Source organism: Seriola lalandi, unplaced genomic scaffold (assembly GCF_002814215.2).
Source record: "Seriola lalandi dorsalis isolate HSWRI2012SDOR001 ecotype SW California unplaced genomic scaffold, Sedor1 jcf7180002054861, whole genome shotgun sequence".
In the NCBI taxonomy this organism is placed as follows: Eukaryota; Metazoa; Chordata; class Actinopteri; order Carangiformes; family Carangidae; genus Seriola; species Seriola lalandi.
The window spans coordinates 2,441,442-2,466,520 of NW_019525414.1; the positions used below are offsets into that span (position 1 = coordinate 2,441,442).

Below are 25,079 nucleotides of genomic sequence, written 5' to 3' on the forward strand. Positions count from 1 at the left end.
TCTACGTCGCACTCGGAAAAAACTGATTTTTTTGGTACACCTTTTAGTAAACCCAGTTATCAGTGATGAATTTGTAACAGTCTGTTTATTAAACAAGGTAAAGATACAAAGCTTTTTTTCCTTTTTTAAACATTGATAACCTTAGTTGAACTTCTCAGTCTTGGCTGTGCATATTTAGTTTTCTAGAAACTGTATATGAAACCACAATGCAAGACAGGAAAAAGTGTAATAAATCTACGCAATATCTTTTCATAGAGAACATGGGTTAAACAGTTATCATACAGATTACAGCTCAGGAACTCCATGCGGAAGGAAAAAATAAAAATGTTTACACGATTGAATACTGCAGAACACAATACAGAGTAATGGAAATGGGATGATAAAACAGTTAAGGCTTACATGTAAATAACTGATATAAAACATGAATATTAATAACATACGGGTAGACTAAAATAATTACAGTAAGTCCATACATAAACTTTTACAAAACCCAAAAAGAACATGTTTATGAAAACTTAAAAATAGGTACTATAAATGAGTAACATGTTTTACAGTACAGCAACATGTACATTTTCCCATTATCTCAAGAGAGAGAGTAAGTTGAAGAGGCAGGGTCTGTTGTTGGCGTAAATGTCTGTTTTCAGGCCAGTGGCTTGAGTAATAAGTTTTTATTCTTTTGAAAACATACTATATACTGTATATGTAATTTACATTATTCTCAGTTCCATCTCAAACATAACATCTAGCTGTAGCACCTTTTCTGAAGTGCCCTGAAGAACACAGGGTACCCTATTAGTACCATCCAGAGGTTAAAGTTACAGTAAAAATACAACAAACAATACTGTGTACAATGAAAAGAATACTAAAGGAGAAAAAAAAATCAAAAGGAGAAACATCACCTCCACACAAACTCATAATATTGGCCTATGGAATATGACTTATACTGCAGTTTATTTCAAATGGGTAAAGCTTATTAAAGATTAAAAAGAATCTTAACTGGGTCGGAGTACAATAACTTCACATTTTGGTCCAGTGGTTGGGTGTAAAAATTTACCACTCGAGTAAAATTTATGTGTATTTAAAAAGTAGGGCTGAGTAGAGTAGAGCTGGCACTGATGCATGTGCAATGTATTCAACCTCTGCAACATATACTTCTAATACTAAGAAAATAAAAGTCAAAGCTTAACAGAATAGAGAAAGCACACACACTGTTACAAGATTTGCTTTCTCTTAAAACCTCAACAAGGTTCATATATGGCACGAGTTAATGGGATGTGAGGAAACCATAATGTAAAAAGCAGTGTTTCTTTGATCATAAGTGATGATCATGAAGGTGCCGTAAAAGTTAACATCAAATATGAAGTGAAAGATTTTGGAAATAAAAAAAAAAACATTCATCTTTCTTCCCTTCCATGTTGCTATATTTTTTGCCTCCCCAAGTCAATAATACAACTTCTTAATACAATCATTAAATGTTTAAATTGTCATCTACCGATTGCCTTTCTTCAAATTTAGACGACCCTGTAAATGTGTACTTGCACAAAAATGTGAGTAAAAGCAAATAAAGTAACAGATAAAGACTGTTATTTATACACAGTCAGTACTCTTAGCTGCCACAAGTAATGCCCTTTGGCATTTTCCATCCAACAAGATTGAAACAATTTGAGCCAAAACCACAAGGCCTAAAAGTGCTTTAAGATTATCTTTGGATGTCTCCAGAATACACCCAGCAAACATTTTTCTACTTTCTCAATTCTTTATAAGGGCAAATATCATCTGGCACATTTTAGAAACCCATTTCATGGAAGAGGAAAAAAAAACAACAAAAAAAACAAACTAACTAAAACATTTCTGATGGCCAATGCATCCGGCAGTTTACATGACGCTTACGAAAGTGCTTATTAAATCTGACACAAGACATTCTTTGCCACTCGATCCTCCGGACAACATCTAGCTGTATTGTTACATTCACAAAATAATGCTGTGCTCATTTTTGACAGACAGCCTGTGTCAAGACGAATGGAGGCAGTCCACTTACTGAATCTAGCACTGAATGCTTACAGTGCGTTCAGAAAGTATTCAGACCCCTTCACTTCTTTACATTTTGTTATGTTGCAGCCTTATGCTAAAATCATTTAAATTCATTTTTCCCCTCATCAATCTACACTCAACACCTTATAATGACAAAGTGAAAATTTTAGAAATGTTTGCAAATTTATTAAAAATGAAAAACTGAAACATCACTTAAACCTAGGAATTCAGACCGTTTGCTCTGACACTTGAAATTTAGCTCAGGTGCCTCCAATTTCTCTTGATCATCTTTGAGATGTGTCTACACCTTGGCTGGAGTCCACCACAGTTCAGTTGATTGGACATGATTTGGAAAGAGACACACCTGTCTATATAATGTCTCATAGTTGATAATGCAGTTCAGAGCAAAACTCAAGCCATGAGGTAAAGGAACCGCGTGCAGAGCTCAGAGACAGGGTTGCGTCGGGCACAAATCTGCGGCTACAAAAAATGTCTGCTGCATCGGCTGCGGTCAAAGCAAAGGAAGGTTCCTAAGCAAAATAAATGAATACTGAGGAAAGGTTCCTCAATGTTCCCTTTCTTATCTCCTTCAGCATAGGGTACACTGGACCATCCTTTATGAAAGCAAAGAAGATAATGCCATCCCAGAATTCCTTGCGGCAGAAACACCATTCCAAAAAACACCATTCCACTTCATTAACATCCATCCTTGCTGACTAGTGTCAGTGCTGTAGGATTCTCTTAGCACTTCAGTTGTCTTTTCATAAGCCCTCATGAATTCTCCTTCACAGCTTTCCTTGACCTCATGAGGTCAAACAAAGTTGTCAGGAAAGGAAATGTTTTGACTTTTCAACTGCAGCCCACCCTCGCTGAGTCAAACTGAGCAATCAGGGGAAAAGGGTCTTGGTAAGAGCGGTGACCAAGAACCCAATGGTCACTCTGGCTGAACTCCAGGGATCCTGTGTGGAGATGGGAAAAAACCAGAAAGACAACCAGCACTGCAGCTCTCACTGATCTGGGCTTCATGATAGAGCGGTCCGATGAAGCCTCTCCTCATTGGAAGCTGCTTGGAATTTACAAAAAAGCACCTACAGGACTCAGACTGTGAGAAACCAGATTCTCTGGTCTGATGAAACCAAGATCGAACTGTTTGGTCTCAGTTTGAAGCATCATGTCTTGGGGAATCCAGGAACTACTCATCACCTGCCCTTTACCATCCCTAGAGCGGCGTAAGGTGTTGGCAGCTTCGGGCTGTGGAGGTGTTTTTCAGCAGCAGGGACTGGGAGATTGGTCAGGGTTGAGGGAAAGCTGAATGGAGCAAAGTACAGAGAGATCCTTAATGAAAACCTGACCCAGAGTTCTCAGGACCTGGGGTGGAAGGATCACCTTCCCAAAGGAAAATGACCCTAAGCACACAGCCAAAACAACGCAGATGTGGCTTCAGGACAACCCTGTGAATCCCCCTGAGCGGCCCAACCAGAGCCCTGACTTGAACCCAATGCATCATCTCTGGAGTCGACTGAAAATGGCTGTTCACCAACAGTCCCCATGTGACCTGACAGAGCCTGAGAGGATCTGCAGAGAACAATAGCAAAAAATCTGCACATCCAGGTGTGCGTAGCTTGTTGCTTATTGCGTCACACTCGAGAAAACTAAAGGCTATAATTGCTGCCAAAGGTGCGTCAACAATGTCCTGAGTAAAGGGTCTGAAAACTTATGTCAATGTGATACTTCAGTTTTTCCTTTGTAATAATTTTGCAGAACTTTTCCAAAATGTAGTTTTTCATTTGTTATTATGGGGTACTGAGTGTAGTCTGCTGAGGGGAAAATGAGTTCAAAGGATTTTAGCATGAGACTGCAACATAACAAAATGTGAAAAAAGTGAAGGGGTCTGAATACTTCCTGAATGTGCTGCATGTCAGCTGTCATAATGCTAATGTAAGCCTTATGTAGATGGCCGTGGGTGCAGGGCCTCATAAGCTCCAGCCGAACGTAGACTCTGAATCCGAGCTGCTCCTGAGCAGCTGGGGAGCTCAGATTAGGGAGATGCGTATGGGGATGCTGGGGGACTCGGTCCTCTGGGGTGACTGGTGGCTGACTAGGTGCTCCACCACTGTGTGTTTGGACATGTGCTTCATAAGGTAGGTCTCCTGTAAAGACATGAAAACATTACCTAATGGTCCAAAATGAAATTACTGCCATTATTACATTTTATCTTTGGACATTTGACTTTTTCTTTCCTCACATATTGACTCAAGTATGTCTATCTGCAAAGTAAAACATGACAGAAACTCATTTGTGAAGTCAGAGGGAGGAGCACAACATTACAACCTGGCACCAGGTCAAGTTCAGAAGCACAAAAGTTCATCTTGAGCAAGAGAAGAAGAACATTTTAAAGCTTTATTGTGCTGGATGTGTTAGCTAAAAAAAACTCTGAACTCACAGTTCAACCAAACACAGAAGTTTTTTTCATAGCTCGGTTATCTCTCTTTTTGGGTGTGTGCTACAACTGGATTTGGAGTAGTCTGTCGGTCTTAAAGAGATATTTGGAGATTAAATATAATACCTTACCAATCTGAGTTATTGGGGAAAAAAATGATTAAATGACCTGGTACTTGGTATTTCCCTCTGTGCCCAACCGAGAGGTGCACCCTTATTAATTATATTAAAAAAACTTCACCACGTTTCTGTACGTTTCAACAGGAGCACGAACATGTTGAGTGTTTAAATGTCACAAACAGGAAGCAGCTACTTTCAGACCAAGCGAAACAGAGTGTCATCAAAGGTCATCAAGACATGCCGAGATAACACACAGTTAACAGGATTTACTCACTGAGGTGTATGCCCGGCCACACATGCTACAGCAGTAGGCCTTAGCATTTTTGATGGCGTGCGCTGACAAGTGGATCTGCAATGATGCGGAGTCTGAGTAGGCACGGTAGCAGTTAGGACATTTATAGGGCTTGTCTTTATTGTGCTGCCTCTGGTGAGACTGTCAGGGAAAAACAAAATAAAAACAGGAATTGTGAAAGCAGACCACCTCATTTTAACTCCTATTAGCTTCGGATTTCAGTTGTGTTTGGCAGTACAGCTGTGTGACCTTGCACTGACCTGGAGGTTGGACAGCTGGGTAAAAGCCTTTTCACATCCAGGGTGAGCACATTTATACGGCCTATCGCCAGTGTGGATTCTGTGGCAAAAGAAGCAGATGATTGGTAAAGGTCGTCAGAGATTACTCAAATTTTGCATTTTAATGCCTTTGGATGAGAGAGAACCACAGCAGCCACAGAAGTACAGCAAACAAGATCAAAGCATTTTCACAACAGATCTTATATGCAAACTAACTCCAACGGTTTTCCCCATATTCTAGTCAAAACCAAAACCATATTGTAAATCCCCAAATTACAAAATACATCTGAGGTTGTAAAGGAACTGCTAAAAAAAAAAAAAACATGACTTTCCAAATGTTGTAAACAGTATTAATCTGTGAGTTGAGTTGATGGAACAGTCACTGATTTGCAGGTGCTCCTCAAGGGGCCATTTCTTATTTCCCACATTAACCTGAAGCTCTGTGTTCACAGCCGGACCGACCTGGTGTGCTGCTGCAGGTGTGACAGCTGACGGAACGAGTTCTCGCAGTAGGAGCAGTGATAGGGTTTGATCCCCAGGTGGATGCGCAGGTGCTGAGACAGGTAGGAGGCGTTGGCAAACGTCTTGGAGCAGTGGGGACACTTGTGTGGTTTGGCCTCCGTGTGGGACTTGGAGTGAATCTGCATCTCTGACTTGGTTAAGAAGGTGAGCGGGCAAACTTTGCATCTTTGTGACAAAAAAAAAAAAAAAAATGCATGAACATGATCAGTTCAACTGCTTCAGTCAAATAAGGCAAAAATAAATCATTTATTTTTTGAATTAATTAATTATTTGTCAAGAATTAAAGACACTATACAACGTAACACCATTCAGTGTCAATACAAAGAGGAACCTCAGTCGTTTTCAAGACAAAGCAAAACACGACCACCTCTGAATTATAATCGATATCCACACCGTCAGTAGCTCTGAGTCAGAGCAGAGTTTAATTCAAAAGAAGTAGGTAACGGTTTAGGATCCAATTAGTTGCAAAGAATTCCCACAGACTTGTCTACTTTGTGCCAACCTCACAAAGTAAGTTTTAGTCTTGCAAGCTCCGTTTTGCTACAAGGTCATATTGTAGAAAATAAAGTAGAAATTGACTAAGTTTGGCAGTTGGAAACCAGATCACTTAGTCTCACTGCCTCTGAAAACTCCTGTTCTTTATGAAAAAGTATAATAGAAGAAGAAGAAGCATGGCGTCATATTGATGTGTCAGTGAAGAAGAGCACATCTCAATCATCTGCAGTCTACTTAAAACCAGACCTGTCTTAGGGAAATGTGTATTGATCTTTTGCAGACCACAATTAAATCTGTGAATGGGCTTTGCACGAGGAACACTGAAAGGAAATGTCCCAACAAAAACAGCAACTTTCTGTGTCAAACCTGTAAGTTTTGCCCTCTTTGGGTGCAACAGTGACACAGCCTTGGTCAGCTAGGATGGGGTACGGCACCACCAGCAGAGGACCGGTGGGGTTTTCAGCTTTGATCTTCTTCCGTCCCCGGGGTGCCTTGGGTGGCGGGCCCAACAGTCCTGCCAGGCCTCCAGCCTTCATGTGGTCCATGCCAGGACCACTAGCCAGGCCAGATATGATGTTCACAGAGGGGGCGCCTCCCAGGCGGTTCTGGCTGCTGGAGGTTGGAGTCGTGGGGGTCAGGGCATCTGAGGTGCTGTGGCTGTCGGGTCGGGATGAAGGAGCCAGACCTGTGGAGAGGGGAACCACGACTATTTTAAACTGTAAACACAGCCACTGTTAGCATGCCTGGAACAGTTGAAAACATGCATTGAAATTGCTAAAGCACAGAAGCATAGTTTACAAAATGGCAAGATAAAATGCAAAGAATGCACGGTTGGTAGTAAATTGGCTAAAAAGTGCAAAAGCACAGATATGTTTGTAAGTTTTGTTTTGTACTAATCAGTCTGAAATCATTAGTATTAATCAGTGTATCCTCATCACCAGCCAGCAGCCTGAAAATCAAAAACTGTCTGTGTTATTCCCTAAGCGCTGTTCAAACATTTGACCATTCATCCATCACAATACACAGTCTCTCCACTTTAAGCATCAAGTATTGTTTTGAAAAATATTTCAACTAACTAATGATATAATAAGTACCATAGCAGTTTGCTGTACACCGAACACTGACTGTTAGTACAGTAAATGTACTCGTCTTATTTTCCAGCTATTGTACATCCTTCATTGTACCTGTGTGTGTCAGTGTATCCCAATCTAATGTGACAATGTCCTACATACAGTTTATATTAATAACTGACTGCAGTACCTGAGCGATGGTTGATCCGGCCTGGTTGCTCGCCAAGCTGTCTCATGTGCCAGTCTTCCCACAATCCTTTGGCCTTCACTGCTGACTTGTCGTCCATATTTCCATCTGAAAGTTGTCAGGTGATTATTAATCAGCATTTTAATCAGAGAACAGGTGACCGTGTTTTGATACAGACAAACTTCCGTTGTGCAGAATAGCACACAATGTGAGGTCGACAACCTCCACCAGACCTACCCTACCTATACATTTATTTAGTTTCTTTACCTCACAAAACCCTTTTTTTTTCATTCAACAGAATAATCCAAACTCCTCAGTGCATTAGTGTTTAATGTTGTCTTGATAAAGACAGCCATACAGGGACTTTTCCTGGATAAAACACTGTCTAAAAATAGCAAAGTTTCCTGATATAAACATGAAATATCTGATCAAAGAATAGAAAGAATAAGCAAGACTAAAAAAATCTCACCAATCACGCAATGGCAACTTTTGATATTTGAGAGTTCTCGACAGTTGATGCTAATGACACATTTGGGTCTGTATTTACAAATGAATTGTAACAAGGCTTACAGACCATAAAGACTACCTGGTCCGGAGCTGGAGGCGGGGCGGGCGTGCAGAGCGATGTCCGGCTGTCCAGAGCCCTGTGGCTGCGGGTGGTGGCCCGGCACCTGCTGCGGCTGGGGCTTTGGCACCGGCATCCCGTGCTGTGCGCTACCATCTGGGGATGAGGTGGGCACCAGCAGAGACTGCTGGGAAGGGGTGGAGGTGGGCGGCAGGTGCAGGGGTCGGATCTTCTCGGCCATCAGCTGCTCCTTGATCTTGTTAATGAGCACCAGGTTATCCAGCTGAAAGGGTTAACGGGTCATGCTCAACAGACAACAGCCACCATGTGTGAATGTCATTCATGTCCCAAAAACACATCCCAGGACAGAAAACAGTGACCAGCACATAGTACAAGTGTAATTTTATTTTTAAATCGACGGGAGGGAACTGGGACAGATTCTCTGTCTGAGAGTTTATTTCAGTGACGCGCTGGTGCTGAATGGCTGAAAAGACATTCACACATGGAAACAAATGGCAATGAAAAGTGGAAACATCTCCGTTGTTACATGTTACAAGGGGACTTACCTGGCCTGGCATGGATGGAGGGGGCGGCCAGAAATACGGGTTGTTAAATCGAGGCTCTGCCATCCTGAAATGAACAACATTTCCTATAGTCATATTCAAAAGGCAGGTGATATTTAATGTGGTGTTACAGTGTCACAGTGTGGTTTGTGATGCAAAACACAGTTTTTCAACTTGTTTAAATAATCTAATCAAAACTCGTAGGCAAAGAGTGTGAATGTAACTGACTGCCAGACAGGAACTATAAAGATGAAAATTATGACACGCTAACCACTAACGGGTTTCATGTGTACTAGAAAGGCTGAGCATACATGTTTAATTAGTTCCTATCTCATTCACCTTCGTCTAGCTGTGCATGCACTTCCGCACTTGGTCACAACATTTCAAAGCATTAAGCACAATTTAGTACTAAACTCAAGCTGCTCCACTTATCCAGTGTGGAGAGACTTTGATAAGAAACTCTTCTTACGAGGATGTCTGCAGATATCGGCGAGTTTGAAAGTCGAAGACCTTCATAAGACCAAAAATAAGTGTATTTAAGACAGATTTTGGGATTGCATTGTGCAGGAACTGGAGGATTTTAAACATAAATGTTATTAACACTTTTAAAGGGCTTGCATTAATACATATCTGTTCCTATTTCTACTTTCCTTTAGGAAAAATACCATTATTTTGCAATTTTTAAGACCGGTAAGTAAAAAGGTTTGGTTAATCTAGAGAAGATCTTTTCACGGCAGATGTATTGACAAAAAAAAAAAACCCCCAAAAAACCAAAACAAAACCAAGTTATGACAATTTTATTTCTTTTAGGCTTGTATCTGAAAATGTGTAAAACTGGATTTAACTCGGAAACATATATTTGTATCTCAAGGTTCACTCATCAAGTTTTTGGGGCTTTCATCCACATTTCATGGTCTTGCTCAACAGATGCTCAGTTATGATGGAGATGGCTCAGCTGTCATGACCAAACTCCATCCACTGAGGAAGACTGTGGCAAGCGAGTGAAAAATACAGTAAGTGGACCTTTTAAAAACTGTATTTAAGATATTTTGAAGAGTTTTAATGACATGCAGTCACCTTGAAGATAAAATGATCTAATTAATTAAAAACGTAGTAAAGTCATAAACTGATGGCTGTCACTGAGGTCAAAGCTCATGTTTTGACAGTGATTTCTGCTGTAAATTAGGCCTACAGTGTAAACGAGCCAAACTATCACCTTTAACTTCACACAGGTCAAACACATAAATGTCGCCTATAAATATTTTGTCACTCGCAAATACACAGTAGCCTGACAGAGCCAGAACATTTAGCCCCTGTGATCCTTTTGTCTGAGAGTGAATTCCTGAAAATAAGTGCACGTCGCTTTAAATGTTCAGATAAACGCAAAGAAAAAAAAAAAACTTTCCATTCTTTGACTTTTCGGACATGTCGTGTGTCTGAGAGCAGCTCAGGACTCGCACTGATGGAGGATTGTACGGACCGAGCCTCCCGGTGCGACTCAGACATTCTCAGACAGTTTTCTTAAAACATTTCCAGACAAAAGAGAAACAAAAATGGCAGCCTTATTTTTATAAGGCGGGACGCCATATTCTGCAGACCCCAAAAATTTAGGAGCATGAACATGTTGTCGTGAGGAGGGTGCTGGGGGAGAAGAAGCGGCCGACGCAGACACAAAGGTGTGTTTATCATGTCAAAGGCATGAATGATTGTTTACGGCGAATTGCAGGTTTGAATAGCCCGGCCTCCCCACCTCTTAAAAAAACTGACACTTCCTACAACAACCATGCCCTGCAAAAAACAGCACGGAAACGGACAAGATGCAGGCTCGACCCAAACACCACATCGACTAAAACAACCGTAGCGATGCGTTAAGGTCAAAACACAGCCGGCGCACAATGCCTCGTCCCCCCGCGACACGCTGTGCCATCTTCACCAAATTTCACTTTTAGGGCTGCTTTTTTTTTCCCACATTCTGCAACTTTTGAACGAATCAAAGGACAGCAATTGCACAATGTGCACCGTGCACGCATTTGGGAGTCCATCGCTTATCACAGAAATGCACAGCAGTGAAGACACGAAAAGACATGCACAAATACCTTGTGTCCTGATTGCAGATATTGTCTTGCGAGTACAGCTATAATATAAAAGGTTGATGTTCTTTCTGCCTGCCTCCTGTCGGACCACCGCTTCCGGGTCGCTTTGTTCACTTCTGGGTGCTGCTGCAGGCTCAACACAGTGCAGACACACAGGGAAATGTTCTGCTAATGTTGCTTTGGATTTTTATAAGACGACCTACTTTATTCACATTTTAATGGACACCGCATTTCTGATGAATGTATTCACGGTTCTTCAGCGCAGTTTTTGGGTGGATTTAGCGGACAAATCCGCAGGAATATACTCAAAAAATCCCCAAAGAGCAGTAGCACAATGTACAAATACTTCATTACAACCCAAAAGTACTGCGTTCAAAATTTCACCTAAGTAAATAACTACTAAATGTACCCAAATAACAAAAGTTATGTAGCTGAAGCTGCTGAAAGTGCATTTTAACCTTCATATAATTATCTTAATGATCTCGTTATAACGTTATCATTACCTTATCATGTTATCGTTTGTTATCATGTTTTATATGTGAAATCTTCTTCTTCCCAGTCAGATAAATGTGGAGGTAAAACTACATTTGGCTGTTTCTAAAATGCATAGTCAAGGAAAAGAAGATGGTGCCTGAAAACTTAAATGCACCTGTATCTAAAGTGAAGAACCAAAAGCAATATCCAACTCCCCAGTATCTTTCATCTTTTGCAGATTTAGTCCTATGGTAAATAAAGTCTCATTGAGTCTTTTAAAAGAGACCTTGATGATCCCCAGTTTCATAAACAGAAATAGAAGAAACTATCAAATCCTTAAAAAATAATGTCCCCTTGCACAGATGAGATACCTGGCAAATTTGGCAAAGTCCTTTGTGAGGCCACGTCCACTTTAATTTTTTCTTCGACTATTCCTTCTATGGAAATGAGCCATGCACCCAAGAGCTGGTCAGAGGCTCTACTATCAGTAACTCATCAAGAAGAAAAGAGCTGAGACTCCTATAGACCAATCAACCTGCTCGTGAATGATGCTATAATTCTTAGTTGTATATTGGCGGAGAGGATGCAGAGGTATTCTTATTTAACTTTAATTTAATCAACCCTGAGCAGACTGGCTTCATACCAGGATGTCAAGGAGAAAATACTTAAATACTTAAAAAAACAGGCGAATACATCTGTATGTTCAAATGAGTATAAATTATATTTAAAGATGCATAAACAGAGAGAGAGAGCTTAGGTTACATAGAGTATATATAACCATTGTGTCCACACATGGTTGAAATAAACCGTCACAGATGTTTCAACAGTATTTCAATAAGCATATTTCACTGTAAAGTGGGAGTATTAGAATGTGTAATTACGACTTGATTATTCATTATTGATTTACATGTTGTCATTGAAACAATGTTGAAATCATAGTTGTGAGTAGCTTGGACATCAAAAAATATTTTCTTTTCAACCACATTTAGGCCAATTTTAGCTTTGATGCCTTTTGATCTCCAACCAAATCGGCTCTTACTACATCTTATTGAAGAAAGTTTTACCTTTGTTAAAATAATTTCTTTTGCTCCCTGTCATTAGTATGGTACATCTCGTCAGTATCCCATACCATGTCAGCAGTGTCGGAATCTACTTCTACTTCTCAGGTCTTGACATAATTCCAACCTTCAGCACAATCTGAGTTTCAAAAGAGGATTTTTGTATCAAGATCATGTGATTTTACTCTGGAAAAGAAAATCAAGTTGATTGAAACTGATTTCAGTCAACTTTTTGTGGGAAACCGATAAAACAATTAGCCCCAATCACAAATTCTAGTTGAGAGTTTAGATATCCATTGGAGACTAAGTGATTCATACTCAGTAAATGATTCATTCAGCCCGTTGTTACACATATTATTTAGATATCAGTGATTATCTCGATTGGTTACGTATAAGTTATCACACACACTGCAGTTTTTGAAGCATGTCCACTAATTGTGTGTTCAAAGGCTGTCAGTAGACTTTCATGTTTGATTTGATATATTTTTATAATCAATATTCATCGCACTAATCAGGGATTGAGTTTACTGCATTTGATCGATCCTCACTCTGGTACCTGCCTTATCTATATTTGTAGCTTTGGTTTCAGTCTTTCTTATGAGGAGATGCACTGAAGCCACTAATGCGCCCAATATATCCAAAGAGTGCCTGCGTTCCCTTCACACACACACACACACACACACATCGCCACCACCTACATCAAACTGCTGTGTCTGGCTCATGAGTGGTTTCCGTGTATGTCACCAGTCATTATCATCACAGAGGTTTGGTCAAAGTATAGGAAACAATCAGAGGGAGGAAGTCTGACGTTGCCATCAATCTTCACGTCACAGTGTGGGAGGATTTTTGTGGAAGGGTGGGGGACGGGGCGGTGATCTCACTGTTGTTCCTGTTTCTGGCACCATTTCTCTGAAGGCTCCAAAGAACTGACAACTCTGAACCACAAACACACACACACAAACAGTTATTTGACTCAGCTTCAGAGGAAATCTACAGGAGACATAACGTCAGAATGCCTCATCCTGTTGGTGAATTTAGTGCTATCCTCTCCTGGTGATAACTGCAGATTGTTTGACTTACTCGCTGTCTCCTCTTCCAACATGGACTTTGTCTTGGTAAGTAATCCAGTGCAGTTGTTTTGATTGAACCATCTGCATGCTCTATTTCACTATTTCAAGTTTCTCTAAGTGAATTTTAGATCATCGTCAGTCATTGATACAGGAAATGTTGTCACAGTGCTGCTGTTACCACCGAAGAGACCAAATACATCACAAAATGTTTCATTATTTGCTAGATAAGGACGATTAAAACTTCTCCTTTCCTGGGCAACTGTGAATCACATTAGTGACTTCCCCTGTGACTTCAGGGGTAGATGTGCAAATTGAGTTGAGTGCTGTCAGAGAGATGTACACTACATACAGTATGTTCTGTATAGTCTCACTGTGGTGGTATTAGGTGAACATGTTGCTTCTCATCAGTTGCTGCAAAACATCAAGGTTGAAGTTTTGATCACAGGAGACATTAAGTCATGAGTGGTGTTGATGACTAATTTATCAACTAAGCATTTCAACTCTGTATAAAGCTAAAAAAAAATATCTACATACATTTGGAATAAAAGACTGTAAAAAGGCAGAGGAAGTATGGAGGCTTGGCTTTGCCAAATAATCCATAATCTGGTGTTTTAAATCCAGGAGAATCTCCTCCATGGGCAAACAGCCCTGCCCCTCTGCCTCCGAGCAAACACCTTTTTACAAATACCCCTGTTGTCTGTGGGGCTCTTATGATATGGGGCCAGTTTAGGATTCATTTAAATTGTGAACAGTCCTTTTTTGTAATTCTCTTGTCCCCTGCTTCCCTCGTTGACTCAGCGTTACAAGTGTGAGTTAGAAAAGGTGTGACCTAGAAGGTTTTTAACGCCAGCACAGACATAGCCTACATCTCTTCTTCTTCTCTTTGGAAATTGAACCACTAGAGAAGTGTGAGTTGCAAGATGCAAGTTTGATCTGGGCAGGCACAGCTATATGATTGGATGGAGGTTTTTGACCCCCTTTCATATATATGTGGCACTGTATTCATCCCTCTGATGGTCACATTCAGGGCGGTCCTGGAGAAGTTCAAACTGTGGCCTTATTTTTACTGCCTGCTTGATCCTCCTCATATGGAGGAAAAAAAAAACTCATACAGCTAAATTGTACAATACATCTCGGCTAGAAGGTTTTATAAGATCTGGCAAACAGACAGGTGTTCATTCAATTTAGAATCTGGAAATTAAAAAAAAAAAAGATTGATTATACTTGATAATGAAAGTATATGAAAATTAAGAAGCAAAAAATTCCTGAGTAGTGACTTGATTAGTTACTGTCTTTCTTTATGGCAGCTGTAGTGTCAAAGTGTCATGCCAGTTGTAAGCGTCTTCCTTTCCACACTACCTCAGATCATCAAACCTCGTCTTGTGTTCCAGGTTTACCCACTGATACTTGCCTTCTTTTCCGGTGGACACAGTTACACTAAGGTGACAGAACAAACCAGTAATTCATGTTATAAATCTTGCCCAGCTGGTAAGTTAGAGGAAGGAACTGTATAAATTGGCCTTGTGTTGTACAATTATAGTGAAAGTATTGCATGTTGACTATTTCCCTTTCTCCTTGTCTCCACTGTTTTCTAGGATATCATAAAACTGGTAACTGTGATAACCAAGATGGAAAATACAAATGTAAAGAATGTGAGAATAACACATTCATAGATATGGAAAACAAAATAGAGAAATGCTTCAGGTGTGACGTATGTAATCGTAAGTATCCTGTTCAAATTCCATTACTTGGGTTGAGTGATAGATACAGATATTGTGTACAAAAAAGTGATGTTAACATCAGGTTAATATCAAGTTGAATGGGACCTCATTCTGTCCTTGAACAGGGTTGCTAGAATTAAGAGAATGAACAGACTGAAGCAATATGAAAATTTATGAAAATAACCCTTTAGTCATACTTTCCCAGCTTTCCCTTACAGCCTTACTGTGTGTAAATGCTCTGACAGAAGCACTGTATTTTGATTTTTACACAGGTAATGAGGTAATAATAAAGCCCTGCTCCATCACTAGTAATACGAAATGTGATTGTATACCAGGATACTACAATGCACACCGTGGCCAATCGTCAAGGTTCTGCATGAAATGCCCATGTCAAAATTGTCAAGGTAGGTGGACTCATAGGGAGTGAATGTGTTCGATTGGTATTCACAGCTGACATATCAATTCATATACTGGGTTATTTAATTTAATATAAATACTCAATAAAATTCCTCCCAATTTTGCTCATCTCCATCAGCACCCTGCTGTTAAACTACTGTCAGTGTACTGTTAAATAAACTATACTAACCTTACACTTTTCATTCAGTTTACCTTTGCATATTACGGTTGATTTAATTTTTTGCACTTTTTCCCATACTGTGAATCTACCTTATACATTACTTCTGACTTTTTTCTGCTATTCACTTACTCTGGATTTATTATTATTTTACTATTCTATCATAGTTTTATAGTAGTTCTTACTTATTTACTTCCTCTTTCGTAACTGAGTGTTGAGTAATTGTAACTGATCTCTGTGGAGATTTTCTTTCCGATTCAGATTCAGAAGGGAGCCATATAGAGTTCTCATCAATGTTCATATTCATATTTTTTTCAGATAGTGGGGACTCTAAAAAGAAGTGCCAGCCCTGCCAAAGGTGGGAGGTCTTACAATATGATAGATGAAAACCAATGTTGTTTTTATTTTATTTTATTTGCTGTGACAGAGAGTGAGTGGGGGAGGGTCTTTTCCTCAATGTATTAAATGTGGCACTTTTCAGTTACAGTGCATTTTTGACATTCATTTTTTTGTTTTTTCTATTTCTGTGGAGAAGGCTCTTTTCAATTAAGAGCTTGACTTTAATTATGCAGATTACAACCAGAGCAATGACTGTGTTTGTGTAATGCCTTCTCTGAGATGTTTACTTGACTAAGTCTGAAGGAAACCTCTGTGAGGTTGAAACTAACCCTAAAAAATTATAATCTATTGGTCAATTGACAAAAAATAGTAATTAATCTTCAGTAATCACTTGTGTAAGGAGTTTAAGACTCTCCAAATGTTAAGATTTTTCTTCTTTCATGTATAAAATTCTTTCTGTTTTTGACTGTTGGGTGCACAAACAAGAAATTTGAAGACATTTTCATACACATAATAAACCTCTTTTTTAGTATTGATCTAAAAAGATCAACACAAGCATGATATGAGTCAAGGTCAGGGCACATTTGACTTGTTATTTGAGGGAAGGAAATCTCTGTGGTTTTGCTGAGGCCCTGCACCAACTGTGCCGAACAGTTTGGCTGTGGATTGTAAACGTCTCAACACAAAGGCAGTTTTGTTAGAACTGTTAGTGTAGTAGTACTAATAAAATATTGTAACTGTATCCATATGAACAATGAACCAGTTTTTACTTGGTTTAACCACTTCCTCTATTCATACCGGCTGCTGAATCCTCTCTAATGGGATTTCAATGTAAGCAATGGAGTCGTCTTTCTGTGTACTCAGAAGTTTATCTGAAGCTAATGTGGGGCTTCAGCCATCCAAGTTAGGCAAATCAAATCAGAGGTGCAGTTGTTTCAGTACGAACATCACTCTGTATTATTATAGTATCCTATAGGCAGACACTGTCCAGGCAAACACAGTGAGGGAATTTTATACTAAAAAGACTGTAACTTTTGAAGGTATCAATCTAGACAAACTCAGAATGCTGAAACCTAATTAGCTTCAACAACAATCAACTTGGGAATGTGTTTTTACATAAGACAAGGACTGCGTATTTTGTCCCCCATCACATTAGAAGAGGATCTTTTAATGGCCAATATGCACAAGAGGAATGATTACAAAAACTGTTTCAGTGTTCATATGGTCAGGTGACTATTGTTTTAAGACTTTAAAAGTTGTACATAACATTTAATAATGAATATGTTGTGCGATTCCACTGTTGTCTACATTAGTCTCTCCTTTTTTCAGGACGGAGTGTCTGAGTAACTCGGACTGCAAGAGGAAATGTACACCAACTACAGTTTCACCTGCAACACCTACAACTACATCAACTACACATGTGACCACTCGTTCAAACAATGCATCGGATATTGTTGTGATTACACTTCCACCTAACAGTTAGTTTCAACTATTTACTCTACTTTAACAAGTGAAGCGACAGAAAAACTCACTGGACTCATTGGCTCACACTTGCTGTGGTTATTTCAGTAAGATTTGCAGAGCCAGATTGTTTCACCTTTTTGAGTGGTTATCTGGAGGACCATTCATATTTTCATCATCGCATGTTTTCTGACAGAAATTCCTGTATATCAGAATTTGATGAGTTGTGGACTTACGTCAGTGTTTCTTTGGGTCCGCAGCATCGAACCATTGGCTCTGGACGTTTCTTGTGGTGGTTATGGTGATATTTGTGGTGCTCTTTTGGTTCGTGCTGCTCTTCATCTGGACACAGCGAAACAGCTGTCCCTACTGGAGCACAAATAAAGGCGTGAAGCCACATGCCAAGGACCCCAAACTCAAAGGTAACCAGTGTAAATAAGTACATTTACTCAAGTACTGTGCTTAGGTAGAATTTTGATGTACTCTTACTTTACTTTTATAGTATGCAACTTGCACCTCATTTCAGAGGCACTTTTTACTCTATTACATTCATATGAAAAATTAAGTTAAAAGTTACTTTAGAGATTAATATTTTAAATTAAACATATGATTAGCTTACTAACTAAAAAAAAATACTCGATGTGTTTTTTTGACACACAGCACAGTGCTATAGATAAACTTGTATGATTCACAATTGTTTGCATCAAATGCGAGTTCAAGACATAATCTTTCCAGTATTAAACCAGAAAAATCAAAAAAAAAAAAAAATGTGACAAAGTTTCTCAAGTTTCTTTTTCGACTGAATGTGTTCAAACAGGAAGCTTACTGATAATATCTGCTTTTCTCCTGAACAGAACATCGCAGTCATCAAGACAGCAGCCCGACCACGCTGGTTTGTGTTAACCTTCGTGCACTTTATGTCCTTTTGATAGAGATCTAGCTTGTAGCAGTACTGTAGGTGGACAGTCAGAGGGAAGAATTGCACTCATTACTTTCTAACATTTTAAAGAACACATTTACCTCCTCTTTTTCTTTGTCCTTTCAAGACAATTAACATATCTGAGGAAACTCCCATGGTGCATCTCAATTACAGTCCAGCCACACCACAACATCCAGCCGACATCAGTCCTATGCTGCCGAACGCTGTACACAAAGGTAAGATTCAGTTTTTGATCCCCAACCACAATACATTGCCCTGGTTCAACTTGCTGTTCAACACATGAGTTTGACAGCGTTTCTTTGCGACACTGGTACAGCTGGCGGGAGGATCATAAATGGAGACTTTAGATGTGATATTTATCTCAAACCGTCAGCATATCAACCAAAACCAGAGCTGTGATACAAAGTTAAAGATGTTCAGCTGAAGCTTGCATTGCACTTGAAGTAAATGAGATATGGCAAGTTCAAAGAGGGGATTGCATCTATTTTTTTTTTAATCAAATTTGCAAACTAACTTGCACTGGATATATGTGATGGTTGATAGCTGCACTATTTTGTTTTCCCTTTCACCCTTTATAATGGGCGATCAGAGGTCATCTCTCCTGCTAATACTACTGCCACAACTGCTTCTACATCTCATACTACTACTAACAACAATGTTGATCTAGTCATAGAGTAATAATAGAAAAGGAAAGCATGTATCAAAGGCAGCTCTGATGTGTTATGATCCACTCTCAATCAAATTCAAACCTATTAGACACTTTATGGTCCAAAAAGATGTGTTCTTAACGAAATTACAAATAGTGAAAGTCATGGTATGCATTCATAGAGTTCAAAAAGTTCATTAACAAATCGAGGAATGTGAGAATGAGTGGATACATTTGTTTTGGGAATAATTCACTTAAATGTATGAGGCCACATTTGACTAACATTGGGTCACTTGGGGATAAAAAACGTAAAAACAACATGAGCACAAGAACAAAATTCCACTGCATTTCTCATGAAATTATTTTTATTTATACATGAAATAGTGTTTTATGGAACAGTGTTTTTAGCTTTTATAGGTTCTCCCCTGAAACCATTCATTCTTCCTAATAATAGTTGTGATGTTTTGGCAACTGAATGAGAGAAGCTGAAGAATCTGTTTGTGAAAACATATTATAAACTCTTTACTCTCATGTTTAAATAAACTTCGCATCAATCTTTGTTTAAAGGGGCAATATATACGTTTAAAACATTGAAAAAATTACTAAGATTATCAACAAAATGTGAAGACATAACAGTTTTGATGTTATGTCAAATACGTCAGTTTATTGTGTTGCAGAGATATATACTGAATATCCTGTCTCGTAGTGTTGTTAGCTTACCGTGAAGGTGAGTGTTAAAACTTGGTTGTGATTGGCCAGTGAGCCCAGTCCTGGTACCTTGTTTCTTAAGACAGGGGTGGACACCCCAAGTTTCTGGTAATATACTGCCCCTTATTTGTTTGGAGTATGAATTGACAGTTGGTAAATTCTTTCACATAGCCCCTTTAAGAATAGGCCTACTTTCTAAAATCACCTGTACAGGATTTAGTGCCATGCTTAAGGATGCTTCAGTAGAGGGGGCCCATACAGAAATGTAATATATGACATGTATGTCCCTATATCAAGAGTGATGTTGCCATAGATGTCACTTATATTACTAGCACATATATACATCCTCTGAAATATATGAAGATATACATTTATAACATATATGAATTACCCATAGTAAAATTTGTACATGTACATATATTAAAAAATGTGTTGCATGTTGCGACCATATATGTCAATGATTTTCATTTAATTTATGTATACAATTTTATTAAAACAGCATGAATATCAAAATCTATATGTTTATATATGTTTTTCTTATAAATTTCTTATTAATGTTAAATATGTCTCAGGCTTTTGGACCCTATTGTTTATAATATCAACATATGTATAGTATGTATATATACACAAACATACATATTTATGTGGGCTAGACATATATGTCAATATATGAAATCGTTCCAATTTCTAATAGGTTTCATATATAATTTTTACATATATGTTTTATCTTATATGTGCATATATTACATTTGTGTGAGGGGCTGCATGCATACACAAAGACTTGAGCTTGTATGATAGTCTGGTCGTCTGGTTAAAAGGTGACATCACGATTGCCAAATGTTTTGTGAAGAAAATTGGTAGAAAAATGCCATGGTTATGCTTAGCCTCCTTTACTTGCCGGTGATCAGATGCTGTGGTGTTTTCACACTCAGAGCAGAAGCCTTTTCATCTTTGCTTGTTCAGCACATTATTTATCTCTGATCAGCCCTGTGGACCACAGAGTGGAGGTGGAAACTGAGAAACAGATCACCCTCACTTTTCACATCATTCAGCAATTTGACATTTGGGGAAATGACAAATCAGATAGAGAGTGCATGTCACTGTTGACTGTGAATAATTTTTCCTCGTACATCATGTTTTTAGCTCTTGTGAAATCAAAATCCACACCCATTCAGATGCTATTTATAGATTATGGAGTGTGAAAGGCTGATAAAACCACATACATTTTTCCACTGCTTTTTTTTTTTTTTTTTACCTTTTATTTGCTTATTTTCTCAGAATCCATAAGACTTGGTTAGTTTCCTACATTTAAAACAGATTCACTCAAGATATCACGGCTTGAACTCATTACTGCCTGGTAAAACACCCTTTGTTGCCAGCCAAACTTCACTTAAAAAACATCCGTCATTACAGCTTTTAGGATGACCTTCAATACAACATTTCTGTCATTAGTGATCATTTTGCTGTGTCTGTGGTTGAACTGAAAACCCCCTTCTGGTTGTTGTGCTGTTGGTTTTGTGCATTTTTGTTGTATTGTGGTGAGGATTATGCTTTTAGTTCCTTTCATAAGTTGGGGATGGTGGATGTTTTACAGTATGTTTTTTATGCAGAGTGAGAAACATTTTCCAAATACCACATGTACAAAAAGGCAGTTAAGAATCTTGAATCTTTCCACATGTAGCAGGGCAGCAGCTGTTTTTCCCCTGCATGATTCAGTGTTCCTTGTCCTGTTTAAAAATCCCCACCAAAAAAATCATTGGAGGATAAGGCTGTGAATCTCCTACTGGCCTATTGTCCTTAGAGGTGCTTTATAACAGCTGTTTACCTACCAGTCGAGAGGAAACATGAAACTGGCATTACATCCTTTACTAGCCAAGAGCTGTCTCCAGCATTGGAAAGAAACACCAATGTTAACTCTTGTTTTGCTTCTATTTCTATCACTTATTATTTTCTACTGAAGTTAGAATGGTAACCAGCTAGCCTCATAAAGCTGTTTTGTGATAGTGAGTCACTGTAGCATCCAGTAAGGGCTCATTTCAGCATGATAGGATGATGAAGTGGTGCTGCCCAGATGCCATATTCTAACCTCTTGTCGTTAATGCAATGATGGCTGAAGCTCTTGGCGGGCAATCACATTCAGCGGCAGAAAAAACTTACATATAGCACCTTTAATGTCAACCAACCCCATGGAAGAGCCAAAATCCACAATTTGGTAGTATTCCACAATCTTAAAAAAAACAGCTCACAAATATATACTTTCATTTCTGAAAAAAACGTGGTCGGCTGAAATGCCTCTGCACAGTTTCTGGAGCTTACTGACCTCTAGTTTATCTTGAGAAACAAACCAAAAGACATAATATTCTGCAGGACAGAGCTGTGCATTGAATCACAAAAGGGGAAACTTGAGACATTACAAAGCACAAAAAAATGTATCTAAATTAAACAGTAGCACATTGGACAGATAACACACCTGCAGCTAACCATATCCCCCAGCAGAGTCTTTGTTTTTGCATGGTCAGTGTCCTCTGATCGTCTGTGAATCTCTCCTTCCAGTTGCCAAACAAGATGAGCAATCAGAGCATTGGCCGGCCATTGTCCTCTATGCGATTATCAAGGAGGTGCCCTTGCGTAGATGGAAGGAGTTCTTGCGTCTGCTCTCAGTGGCTGATCAGCAGTTGGAGCGGGTGGAGCTGGAAGCTGGTTTGGGACTGGGCTCCATAGAGAGGCAGTACCAGATGCTGAGGCTGTGGAGCCAGTGCTCCTCTGCGAGTTTGGATGATGTCTTCTCGGCCTTGCACTACATGGATTTATCTGGCTGTGCCCAGCTGCTGCAGGAGAGCCTGGAGAAGCTGCAGTGGAGGCCTCAGGAGAAGCAAGGTTTCACAGCCTGCAGAGATTTCAGTGCGTCAACGCAGAACACCTGAGGCTGCACTGGGAGGCATAAATATCATGCTATTAGACAATGCAAGACATCAGTGCCTCAAGCCTGGACACCAGTGCATAAGACTAGAAACTTCAAGTTCCTTGAAAGGACATTACTAACTGTAGCTACTACATGGTACAAGCACAGAAAACTGAAATGTAATGAAAGTTCCATATTGAGTAATTTAAATGTACTGTATATTACAATCTAACTAAGAGTTAAATGGCATTATGGAGCACTGTGAAGATCCTGAGAGGTCCAACTGCAATTGGAGTATTTCCTCTTTTCCCACGGATAACATCAGATAAGTGTTAAATATGTTTTCCCTCATAGAATAAAACACAACTCTTTATTGAATTGAGATTCATTTTACATGCAGATTGACACTTAAAATGTAGTATGTATATAAAAATAATGTATTTGTTGCAGTGCAGTCAACTGCAGAACTGGAGCTTGGATCATCAAATAGCTTCCTCAAAGGCATGTGACAACAACAGTAGCATTTTGAAGAAAGGCATTGTGCCTATGAATAATCAGGCAGGACTCTAGTAATCTATAGGTAGAGGAAATGAATGAGATATATATGAGCTATACTGTCAAAACTACTAATACTGTCAGACACCACTTAACCTTCAGCTTCTTGTGTGGCATCTCTTAAAGGCCAAGAGTGGATGGCTGTGATTTTAGAGTATACTGCTTGAATGTTAATATATGTAACTCTGTAACTGTATATGAAAGATTACCAGGGTCCTGAAAATGAAGAAAAACGTCCTTGTTTGAATTGTGCTAGTGACATTATTTTTACCTCTAGAAATGGTGCTCTTTTTTTTATATTTTTTAACTAGTCAAAGCGAGGACTATTGTTAAGTTTGAGTATTTAAGCGTGTGAACATTTCAGTGAACGTCTATGATGTTTAAGCAGCACTGCTACAGATTATTATTATATACAGATTAACGTCTCCTTCATCTCATTTGACATGAAGGTCTGGCATAACAACTCGGCCACTGATTCTTGTTCTGCAGAAAACTGACATTTTCTTTTCAAAATTTTTTCAGTTTCCTGCAAATAAATGCTGACAAGGTGCCATAGGCAGGGTTTTTCCTCACCACATATATTCCATCCAAATTGATGGTTTCCTCCTGTGATGTCATTGTATCTCACTTTAAGAATCTTTGTGTCAGTTCAGTTACTGACAGTAAAGAAGTTGGACTTTCCAGTAATGGAGTTTATTAATGAATGTTTTAATATGAATCTAGGTCAGTGGTTTTTGGCTTTAGGCTTTGAGGCATATGTGTGCGTATATATTTTACAATTATTTTTCATTTTCTGAAACTACTTATGGATGCTTGAGTATTTTGTTACTAAACTGCCAGGTTTGAGTTTTATCCTCACAGGAGTCATCTATGGCACAAATGTATGGTAACCTGGAACTGTATGAGCCTGAGTCAAAGTATCATTGTACAGTATGTCATGAATAAAATTCTTGGCCACAAGATGGGAGTGTTGGCTGAGTGTTTGAACAGCTGCAGCTGGTGTGCAGTTTTTGAGCGCAGGACCCCATACAAAGAAAATGTAGGCAGGGTGCTTGAGGAGCTTTTATTCTTGAGGAGGATTAGACCAATCTCATGAATTGCAAATTCTTCTTCAGCACAAAGAACAGCTGTCCTACATTGTCCCTTTCCCCTGCATAGAAAAAGAATAAATCCCATACAAAGAGATATTTATCATATTCGCAGTATATTTAGCATATGTGTAAATACATACACGCATGATTTATTTTGCATAGTACAAAAACGTGGCGATATGCTGCCAGTTGGCCATGGTGATGTTCATTTTTACAATTGTACGCAAATGCAGCATTTGGGTAGTACTTTCAATCAGTCCCCAATTTCAAACGACTTTCCATGATAGTGTTTGATAGGAGATATCGATTAAAAAATCAACATGTTTTTCTATATGTGTGGCGTCTAACCAACAATTTTGTTTTGCCTACAACATCGGAAAATGTTTTGTGGGGTATTTAAATGAACAATTCTAGCACTTTCACAACTTTTTCTCGCTTTCAGTATTCCTAGTAGCACCAAGCATCTGAGATAGAAACAGATTTTAAAGCCAAATTTGACGTGATATTAGAACGACACTGTTTGAAACAACATCAGATAATAGGCCTAATAGCTAATAAAGATAAGCACCAGCGTTAGTGGTTTCCATTGGCAACCGAACCCGTGCTCACGAGGACAACTGCTCGCGCACCGGGACCGTCCCGTACAGACAACAGAGGAGACTGAGCCGGGAAGGGGTTTACCGATATGTGACGCTTGTTACGGTTTGTTTGTTTTTATCTTGTTGTATCTCTCTCTCCATTCCTCTGTGTATTTCCACCTGTAACAAAAAAAAAACAAAAAACTCCGCTGCAGCTTTTGTTGAATGAGCGGACCCACCGTGTTGTCCGGGCAACTCTGAGCTCTCAGCTATTGAATTACAAAAATGGGGCCCAGGTTTTCTGTTC

General features: G+C 39.2%; 2 protein-coding genes across 5 annotated transcripts; one reads left to right on the top strand and one right to left on the bottom strand.

Annotated features, from left to right (window-relative positions):
- Positions 1-66: 66 nt before the first annotated feature.
- znf362b (zinc finger protein 362b) lies at positions 67-10,771 on the bottom strand. 3 transcript variants are annotated; one of them, XM_023427372.2, is made up of 9 exons: positions 10,659-10,771; positions 8,566-8,629; positions 8,009-8,255; positions 7,438-7,542; positions 6,544-6,862; positions 5,623-5,847; positions 5,143-5,221; positions 4,865-5,023; positions 67-4,181 (listed from the first exon to the last, which is right to left on the bottom strand). In XM_023427372.2, the coding sequence occupies exons 2-9, from the start codon at positions 8,626-8,628 to the stop codon at positions 4,065-4,067; spliced, it is 1,314 nt and encodes a 437-aa protein (XP_023283140.1). In that variant the 5' UTR covers position 8,629; positions 10,659-10,771; the 3' UTR covers positions 67-4,064. The 3 variants fall into 3 exon arrangements, with proteins under 3 accessions (XP_023283140.1, XP_023283138.1, XP_023283139.1); XM_023427370.2 differs by having other exon boundaries at positions 8,009-8,282; XM_023427371.2 differs by having other exon boundaries at positions 8,021-8,282; positions 10,659-10,770.
- A 2,306-nt stretch (positions 10,772-13,077) lies between these two features.
- On the top strand, positions 13,078-24,063 carry LOC111670656 (tumor necrosis factor receptor superfamily member 1A). 2 transcript variants are annotated; one of them, XM_087179717.1, is made up of 10 exons: positions 13,078-13,302; positions 14,649-14,699; positions 14,853-14,978; positions 15,251-15,382; positions 15,871-15,910; positions 17,221-17,369; positions 17,613-17,774; positions 18,207-18,244; positions 18,399-18,507; positions 22,200-24,063. In XM_087179717.1, exons 3-10 carry the CDS (start codon positions 14,933-14,935, stop codon positions 22,568-22,570), a joined length of 1,047 nt encoding a protein of 348 aa, XP_087035843.1. In that variant the 5' UTR covers positions 13,078-13,302; positions 14,649-14,699; positions 14,853-14,932; the 3' UTR covers positions 22,571-24,063. The 2 variants fall into 2 exon arrangements, with proteins under 2 accessions (XP_087035843.1, XP_023283235.1); XM_023427467.2 differs by having other exon boundaries at positions 13,084-13,302; positions 14,649-14,745.
- Positions 24,064-25,079: the final 1,016 nt, after the last annotated feature.